This window comes from Quercus lobata, chromosome 10, assembly GCF_001633185.2.
Source record: "Quercus lobata isolate SW786 chromosome 10, ValleyOak3.0 Primary Assembly, whole genome shotgun sequence".
Taxonomy (NCBI): domain Eukaryota; kingdom Viridiplantae; phylum Streptophyta; class Magnoliopsida; order Fagales; family Fagaceae; genus Quercus; species Quercus lobata.
This window is the reverse complement of record NC_044913.1, coordinates 1,751,170-1,760,714: the sequence shown is the minus strand read 5'-3', so window position 1 is coordinate 1,760,714 and position 9,545 is coordinate 1,751,170. Positions and strand designations below refer to the sequence as shown.

The following is a 9,545-nucleotide window of genomic DNA, read 5'->3' as shown; positions in this document are numbered from 1 at the left end:
CTGGACCTTTACTTGAGTGCTTGTCCCATCGGACATCCACCTTATCTTTCTGTGGATTGCACTGGCCAATGTAACACTGTTCGCCTGTCTTCTCCACATTAATGCGGCTGAAAAAGTAGCTTCCTTGCATTTAATGCGGCAGTTGTGGCTTCTCCCTGGACGTCTTACATTTTCCTCTTTCCTGCTGTGTGAGGCTCATCCTACTACCCACGTTTGTCTGGGATGGTTCTTCACTGTGGAGGGGGCGCACATTGGGCCCATATTTGTGTGTCCGAGGAGACATTCTTCCTCGGATGTCTTTTAAAATAAACTGGGCTCAACAGGATTGAGCCAGAAGTCTTTTGGTCCCCTTTTTCCCTTTGGGTCATGGTTGAGCTCCGTGTGGGGCCCAAGACCCATTGTTGACTTTGGGAATTTTACCCCTACATAATTAAATAATGCGTTAGTCTTTGATGGAAAATACCATAGGATAATGTTTAATTTGTTACAAAGCTAAAATGTATGGGTTAATTGTTCAAATTAAAATTTCAAGAATGAAATTATTACTTACATTAATGGCTGACCTATGTAAAAACCCTCAATTATTTTTTACAAACAATTAATACTTTTTAGTACTTTTAATAAAGTCATTCAGAGTTTAAATCCTTTAACCTCTATCGTATTATCAAAAAAATAGAAAAAAATTGTTATCGTTGTTTGATCATCTTGACTCATTACCATTCTTAATTAAGATTAAATCTTGGCCCTAAAACTACGAAGTTCTAAGGACTGTTCTTTCTACTGCATGCACTCAAGTGGTTCTCCAACTATTTTGTTTTTGGTCTATAAATAAACAACACAATTCATGGAGGCCATGATATGGGTCATTATATTCGAATATCGCGGAATTTAATAGTACATTCGAAATTTTCTATTATTATTTTGACGTAAGATTGGTTTCATTCCAGTTTCCTACTGTAGTCATGTACTGAGATTATTGTCTCCTAGTATAGAAACTTTGTGCAAGACTGATGGAATTTAAAATTTATATCCATAACATGATATATATTTAAATTTATTAGGTTTATTATGATCTATTCAAGGAAAATTAATAACAATGAAAGAAGCACATAGTTGGAGATGATAAACAATATGGTCGAATTGAGAACACGTGCATAATTAGGATGAATATGCCTTTTCTTCTTAAAAAAAAAAGGATGAATATGCTTTTCAGGCTTTTTATTTTTTATGAGAGCTTTTCAGGCTTTTATCATTAGTATTTGCCCTTGATGGAGTCATTATGTTGGTTCTATATGGCTCTAGCTAACTAGCTACTTAATTTGTAAACTTAATTGATTCTCAAAAAAATAAAAAATAAAAAATTGCAAACTTAATTGTGTTCTTTTAGTTCACTTAACTAACTTGACTAATACGGTTTATTGGTTCTCAAAAAAAGAAAAGAAAAAAAAAATACTAATAAATTTTTTTTGAGTAACTAATAAAGTTTTCTATTATCAAATAAGCGAGTTGAAATCAAATATTGTCTATATAAAAAATAAATCTATTAATGTCTTGATTTGATTATAAAGAATAATAATTATGGAGATTATATGTTCTTATTGTACTTATGAATTTTTTAATATAATGAAGTGATGTCCTAACATTTGGCTAGATTATTCTACTCTATGTCCATAAGATATCCCAAAAATCCTATAAATTGTAGTGGATTAAATATAAAATTTAAAAAATCTACATCATGTCTTAAACTAATGAATCCACCTTTTGAGTTCCAGTGGGAGTATCATACTTATAAAGGTTAAGCACAAGTATTGATGTATAATCATTAATCCACCCTTCTGTAATATATACTACCTTCGTCCCAATTTGTTGATCTATTTAGAAAATTCAACATTTTAAAGAGCATCATTTAATATGTTATTTTTTAGTTAAAAATATTCATGTTACCAAAACTGCTCATATTAATTTAAACTTTAGTGAAATAATAGTATTGACTTTTTAAATGAAGTAAAGTGTAAATTAGAAATTCTACTTGATGGTGTAAAAAATCGTCAGTGAGTCGAACGATCCTCACGTGCTCTTTATGGAACCTGCGAAACAGAAACACAGAGAAGAGTGTGGTATCAACCAAATACCCTCTGAAGGTTAAGTTAGAGAAAGAATTTCTACAATTCTAGAGTACCAAACCTGGGGAATCATGCGTACCTTAATTTATGAGAGCTTTGAGGGATTTTTATATTAGTGTAGAGCTGACTTCTTGGCAGAGAAAGTATTTCCTTGTATAAAAGATTCTCATTAATATTTGTATTTTATGAGATCATTTCCTTGTAGGGATTCCTCTGATTATGGTTGGGCGTATAATGCAAGATATTTCCATACTAGGATTTTTGGAGACCACTCATGCCACGTAGGCACCACGTGGCTTTAACAAACCGTCTCCTTTGGATCCGTCTACTTTAAGGAGTCCATCCGTCGCCTTGCCTCTCTGTCCAGGTCATGAGCCCGTCTACTAGTTCTTTGGTTGGTAGAGTATCTAGGCCGTCTCTTTTGATAACTCCGTCGCTTATGACTGCCTCCATTAATTGGATCCATCTGCTTTGGGATTTATCCCTATCACTATTTATTGATTTTTCAAAGATAATTACATTTTAGAATATTCCAAAATGAAATAGAAGACTCACAATTTAGGAGGATAGAAGTAGAATTATAAGCTGTCACCTTTTTTGAACATTACATGGTCCAATGGATTAATTACACAAACATAGAGAAACACCTGAAGATTAAATAACACCAACCATTATTATGTACACCGTCTTCTCTAGTACACATTCTTTTACAATACTTGAGAAAGAGAGAGAGAGAGAGAGAGAGAGGTACTAGCAAATCAAACACAGCATGGAGATGGGTTTGGTACAAGTCGAGTAATTAAAATTCACACTTTAACAGATAACTGGCCTTGGTTGGAGGCTTCCATGATTTTCACATCTTGATCTTTTTGTTCAAGCTCATTTTGAGTGTCACTGATCCCTTTTTCATCTGAATTGGGCTGAGAGCACACATTTGTCTCAGACATGCTCAGGTTTACAATATCAGCTTTGCTTCCAGATAGCTTTTCATCGTCTATAACTGTCTTGTAATTCTTGTAGATCATATAAAGTACCATCTGAAGCACCCCAAAGATGAAACCCAATATGTTTGGAAGCTGTAAAGAAAAGAGACAGAATATTATTAAGGACTTGCCTTGGTGTATTGGATTTTACTTAAAATATTATAGTTTATTTTCAAGATCTCTATCTTATGTGCGTTTTCTCCTTCAAATTATAAAACATTCCTCTAGTCTCTTCTACTTTGGATTTTCTCTCTCTCTCTCTCCGTTCCCTCTGTAACTCTCTCTTCTAGCTTTTTTTTTTTTTCCATACCATCAAATCCATTGCTTTCCTTCTCTTGTGGTACTTATCTTCCCTGCTGATCTATGCATCAACACAGTGGGCATTAAATCTGAAAGTTTCAGGGACAGAAACAATGCTTCAAGTTGAAGGAAAAGAAAAGTAACACCAAAATGCAAGCTTCGGCCTAATCCAACAATATTCAACTTGGGTCTTTTGCAAGTCTTTCACAATATTCCTTAAACTAATCCAACAATGACAGAAACCCATATCTCAAATTTGCAACTTTGTACATAAACATGTCACATTTGACATCATAATCAAAAGAAAATTTACATCTAAAAGAGAAATCACAAATTCTACAAAGACTATCTTTTCCAAACTAAAATTTCACAATAAAAAAAAAATGGGAAAAGGGGTTTTGTAACACATTACAGGGCTGTGACGATGCACTGAACCACCGGCCTCCTTTTGAACCCAATTGGCTTCGGTGCTCTCAGCTCTGTCATGGCCAGGTCCATGACGCATGTTTGGTTTTGGTGGGGTTGAGAAGCAGGGGATAAATGTGGCGGGAAAGATGTGATTATTTGCTTTTATTGAGCACAGAATGGAGGTGGGTGAATCAATGAAAGGGAAAGTTTGAGACTTTTTGAGTGTTTGATGATTATTATGAACACAAACTCTGCTTTGGTTTGGCTGACATTTTGTATGTGAGAGAGAGAGTCAGTCACAGACTCACAGATACTCAAATAGTAAAAGTTTTGTCTTTGAAAATTTAAAGAGTAAAGTAGAGAGAGTTACAAAGGGAACGGAGAGAGAACGAAAATCCAAAGATAAAAAGAGTAAAGTAGAGGATTGTTATATATGTCTTGAAGGAGAATTAGGTGGATGATTTCATTGGCTGGCGTAAAAGCCGTGTTTTACGCCCGTTTCGGATCAAATTTAATCTCTTTTTTCTTTAACCAAAACAGGCCAATAAAAATAATTTTATTGTCCCCCCGCACTTTAAGAAAAGTATCTTTTGGAATAGTCATTGCTAATTTGCTATAAGATTCTTAGGTTTCCAAATTAATTTCACTATTTTAGAAAAACATTTACAGTATGAGAATTTGATCACAACTCAAATAAGAAGTTGATGAGACATCACTTTCTATTACCTTTTTGATGTGGTAAAATTTTTTGATAAAACAAAGGAATTGTCACAGTTGTTTTGAATCATTTGATTGCTTTTATTAACATAGAAAGCAAAACAATTTGTATGTATGTTATATATACAAATTAAAATATAGAAATATATATATATATATATATGTATATATATATAAACACATATACACCACACACACGCACAAATATAAAACACTATATCAGCAGCCAACTAGTATTAGTGGATTCGCTCTAAAGTTAGGAGCAAAAGAAGTATAGAGTTTTCTTTTTGCTTAAACTACTTTTGTTAACGGCGGAAAATTTCATTAATATTTTATAGTATTTAGCAGGAATTCAGGAATCCCAGAAAGATGTTTCTCCTGTTAACCCTGTGTGTGTGTGTGTGTGTGTGTGTGTGTGTGTGGGGGGGGCTGTGAGGCTGAGATCGAGAACTTACCGCAACATACAAATCCTTCTGTAGTACACCATATAAAAGCCACATGATTGCGCTGAGTGTGAGAAAAAGTGATAAATAAAATGGCATGAACTCTACGCTTTTCGTGCGTATGACCAGCCTCTACAAAAGTAGTAAAATCATGCATGGATAGTTAGTTAAACATAAATAAAAAATATAAGCAATAAATTAAACAATACAACATTTTTTTTTATAACTGTTAATATGACCTAGTGTGATCAGTGTATAATAGAAGTATTGTCGATGATAAAAAATTATGTTACACCAATTATAACGGGTCATAAAGTTGTATCATTTGTATTGTTCAAATATAAATTAAAGAAGAAAGAGTAGGATTAGGTCTGTACCATGATGCTTAGAGGTGCTGCAAAGACGGACACGGAAAAAGCTACACAAACCCAACCAAGAACTCGGACACGGGTTTCTCCTTGAGCTAAGAAGTGTGAGAGAAGAAGAATCGAGCCAAATCCCCCGAAGTTCATCAGAATAAGAATCCTCAATGTGAAAGTCTATAATCCCAAGTCCAAAATTTTTTGTTAGTGCATTATTTGAGAAATAGGTCACTTCAGCATGAAAGGGAAATATATGGTTCTAATTGTAACAAATGTACGTACCAAAAAACAATAACAATAAATACAGAGAGAGAGAGAGAGAGAGAGAGAGAGAGAGAGAGAGAGAGAGAGAGAGAGTTTTATTAAGTACCCTGGCTTGCTTTGGTGCAAAAACGATGTAAATGGCAATGTAAATGGTTTCCACAACACAACCGACTGTGTTTGCAGTAATAAGAAGGATTTCATCAGATTTAAGTGATGCATAGTATAACCAAAGCATGGCGCTGAATAGTGCAACCACATATGGAACTGACTGAAACCCTTCTGTTGATTTCTTCTTATAAACCCTAATAAAGGTTGGTCTGCAATGGATTTGGAAGATTTTATTATAATTAAGCAAGACTTAGGTACAGTACTTAAGTGCTGTTCTTTCGGTTCTTCTTTTAAAATTTTGTCATGTGGATTTTTTCTCATTGGATGAAAGTGTATTTTTTAATTAAGTAACCACATGGCTGAATCTTAAGAAGGAAACCTAAGTAACAGCACCTAAGATACAGTACCTAAGTTTTGTCCTATTGTAATTAGTACTTCATTACAGTAAAGCTAAAAACTTGTTAAAATAGAAAAAAGAAAAAAAAAAGAAGAGAGCAAGAAACTTACACTGGGGCTAGAAAAACCACAAAGGATATAATGTTACCTGTAAAATTTACATTAAAGAGAGAAATTTAGCTCTTCTAGCTTCTTGCATCAAGAAAATGTAGGCTTTTAAAATATACATGCAATTGTAAGGAATAATTTTAATTATTTAACCATAATTCTAATATAGAATTATGTTATATAATAGAAGTTAGAACTCTCTAAGTTTACGTATATGTTTTCATACTTGAAATATTTTTGCTTTTGTTACTTGAGACCAGGGATGGAACTAGGATTTGTACTTTTGGGGGGGGGGGGGGAAAAGCTAAAAACAAAAAAAAAAATGAAAATAAAAACTAACATCTATTTCATATTCAACAAAATATTACATACAAAATAAGTATTTCTTAAACATTTCATATTATAAAAAACATCAACAAAGTATAACATACAAAATAAGTGTTTCTTATTTTGTGCATGATTTTTGTTTAGTCCATATTTATTTTTTTTATTTTGTTTTTGTAGTTAAAGGGGCATGAATTTTATTTATTTATTTATTTTCTTTTAGGTCAATATCTAAATATTTTAGAGGAGGAGAGACAATATATATATATATATATATATATTTATATATATAAGCATTCTCATCAAGAATTCTAAATTTTTTAGCATTTAACACTTCAAAAATCTACTTTATTTATTATACCATCCCACTTTAAGATACATCAAACATCAAAACTTCTATATTTTTTACCATTTCATTTAAATAATATAAACTACTCATTAAAATAATAATAAAACAACTCCACACAAACCACATGCCAACCCCCTCAGCCAACTTGAGAATAAAAAACTATTTCTTTTTTACAATTCAGGCTACAGTGAGCTTGTATTAATACAAGCTCACTGTAGTAGTATGCCAAAACTTTTACAATTTGAAAGCTTTGATGGACTTGTTTTTTTGGTATTTTGATGCTAAAATTTAGCATATATCCCTTTTAGCATTCTTAATGGGAATGCTCTTAGGGCAAATCTTAATTTTTTTTTTATACCAATTTGTATGCATATATTGGCTTATATGCATATATTAGTTTTTTTTTTTTTTTTTTGGGGGGGGTGGGGGGGAGGGGGGCGCATGGCCCCCCTCTGCCCTGGTGTAGGTCGGCCCCTGCCTGAGACAACTTGAAAACGAAAAAGCAGAGGAAGAAGAGAGAGAATATTGATAAAATTTAAGCATAGCTATATACCAAGAATGCCAAACGCAAATACCAAGGGACTGTGAGTGGAAACCATCTCTATCTCTTTGTTTAATTCTTTCTCTTTCTTTGTGTCAAACACAAAATTGAAAACGAGCACGGTTTGAAGGTGAAGCCCTAGCCTTAGCTCTCTTTGACTCCAACTTTGCTATATACCTATAGACAGTTGTTCATATTTATAGAGGTAGTAATCCATGACGTTGCATGAAGAGTAGTGATCAATGAATCATCACTTAGGTGGCCATAGTAGCAAAAAGCCATGCACTCAACAATCAACATGTGCCAACTCAACATGATAAATTAGTTTGCCCCAAGAGGGGTGGCCTAGTTGGTGTGGGATCCCGCAGGCAAGCTTATGGTCCCTTGTTCGAGTTGTGGTGGGTACCATGTGGGGGGGTTTTCCCGGCTTGTATTGCGTCCCATCCACTGGCTCTTTTGGGGTGCTAGGGTGAGGTCTGTGGCATCTCAGTCACAGTAGCTATGGCTCAATCCAACATTCTCTAGCGGGAGGTGCCCCTATTAGGTTACGCCTTGGGGAGTAAGTCACATATGGTCGCCCCTGTCCCACCCCCCCCACCTTTTTATTCGGCAAAAAAAAAAAAATAGTTTGTACGTACATACCTAAAAACGTTTTTCCTACCCTTAATTAATGCCCTTCTTTTATGTCACTTACATATTCATAATATTTTAAAGGGTAGCGATTCGTGTTCGCGGGTCGGATTTGTGTCGTGTCGAGTCATGAGTATTCGGTTATATGGGTTGACCCGAGCCCGACCTTTTTAGTAAACGTGTCAGAAATTTTCAACCCAAACATGACTTGTTTATTAAACAGGTTAACCCGACCTGACACATTTAACTCGTTTAATTAACAAGTCATGTAAAGGTCAATATAAATGACCCATTTAATAATCTATTTGATGAATAGGTCATACCAAACCTATATAATTTTTCTCAATTCTCATATATCTAAAATTAAAATACAATTGCAACTATAAATATAGTAATAAACATATAAAAAATCCATTAATTAAGCAATAATATCAAAATAATTAATAATTTTATAAGCTAAACGGATCAGACAGGTTCATATGTTGAACACGAACACGACCCGTTTATTAAACGGGTTAGCCATGTCAACCTGAATATGACCCGAACCTGTTTAGCCTCAATACATGACCTGTTTATAAACAGGTTAGTTATATTGGGTTCGCGGGTCGTGTCAGATTTTGCCACCCCCTAATATTTTATCATTTTTTTTCACAATTATTGAAATGGTAAGTTATAATTAGATCACGTTTTTATAGACCAAATAACTGATAATTAAGTCTAATATCATTTTTCATTAGTTCTATTCCATAGTGAGAAAGATTGTGAAAACTTGTTGTCCCTATACTAATTATTCTCCTCACAAACCATTTAGCAATACTTTCATCATGTACAACTACCAAAAACAAACCCAACATCGCCACTTAATGACCTATAATTGCACAAATATTTGATACATTGGCAATGTTCAGCTTATGAAATGTCACATGTGTATGCAACATGAGGTAGTCATGCACTATTGCAAAGATAACCTTATTGTTTTTCTAGTTAAGCTTGTTTATTTGGCTGATATATTATCAATGTTATTGCGCTCTGTCTCATATAGCTTTTGACTAGCGTGAACAGGGGATTCAAAGTCTTGTTCTTGTTGTTCCAAGTGGATCCATTCGATGCAGTGATAATTATGTGTATATATCTACCTGTTTCGTTAAGAATATTGGCAAACCCTATCCCACTCAATTGTTTTTTTAATTCTTTTTTTGATGGAATGTAGAAAAATTGTAATAGAAAAAGTGAGAAATATTATATTGAGTTTGCGAATGCATTTCGTTAAGTATTAATTAGTAAGTACAGATGAAGGTGTGAACTTTGAATTGGTAGGTGGAAGGGTTAAAATTTAAATAAATTCTAAATAAATACCACTTATGATTCGAAATAATTAAGATTAGCCAAGCCGATCCTAAATCATTAGTATAATTATAATGCATTAAATTTAACAATATATAATGTGAGATATTTTCATCACAATATCTTAGAAGATTGACAATGATCT

At 33.5% G+C, this 9,545-nt stretch overlaps 1 protein-coding gene and 2 long non-coding RNA genes across 3 annotated transcripts; 1 reads left to right on the top strand and 2 right to left on the bottom strand.

Moving 5' to 3' along the window:
* Positions 1 to 2,771: 2,771 nt before the first annotated feature.
* LOC115962940 (bidirectional sugar transporter SWEET14-like) lies at positions 2,772 to 7,579 on the bottom strand. The gene is made up of 6 exons (XM_031081828.1): positions 7,439 to 7,579; positions 6,216 to 6,252; positions 5,707 to 5,917; positions 5,352 to 5,513; positions 4,987 to 5,106; positions 2,772 to 3,199 (listed from the first exon to the last, which is right to left on the bottom strand). Exons 1-6 carry the CDS (start codon positions 7,482 to 7,484, stop codon positions 2,930 to 2,932), a joined length of 846 nt encoding a protein of 281 aa, XP_030937688.1. The 5' UTR covers positions 7,485 to 7,579; the 3' UTR covers positions 2,772 to 2,929.
* LOC115962941 lies at positions 2,786 to 5,668 on the top strand. Its single transcript, XR_004085639.1, has 2 exons — positions 2,786 to 2,870; positions 5,644 to 5,668. It is a non-coding gene; the product is annotated as an uncharacterized LOC115962941 (long non-coding RNA).
* On the bottom strand, positions 3,398 to 4,608 carry LOC115962942. The gene is made up of 2 exons (XR_004085640.1): positions 3,819 to 4,608; positions 3,398 to 3,495 (listed from the first exon to the last, which is right to left on the bottom strand). It is a non-coding gene; the product is annotated as an uncharacterized LOC115962942 (long non-coding RNA).
* Positions 7,580 to 9,545: the final 1,966 nt, after the last annotated feature.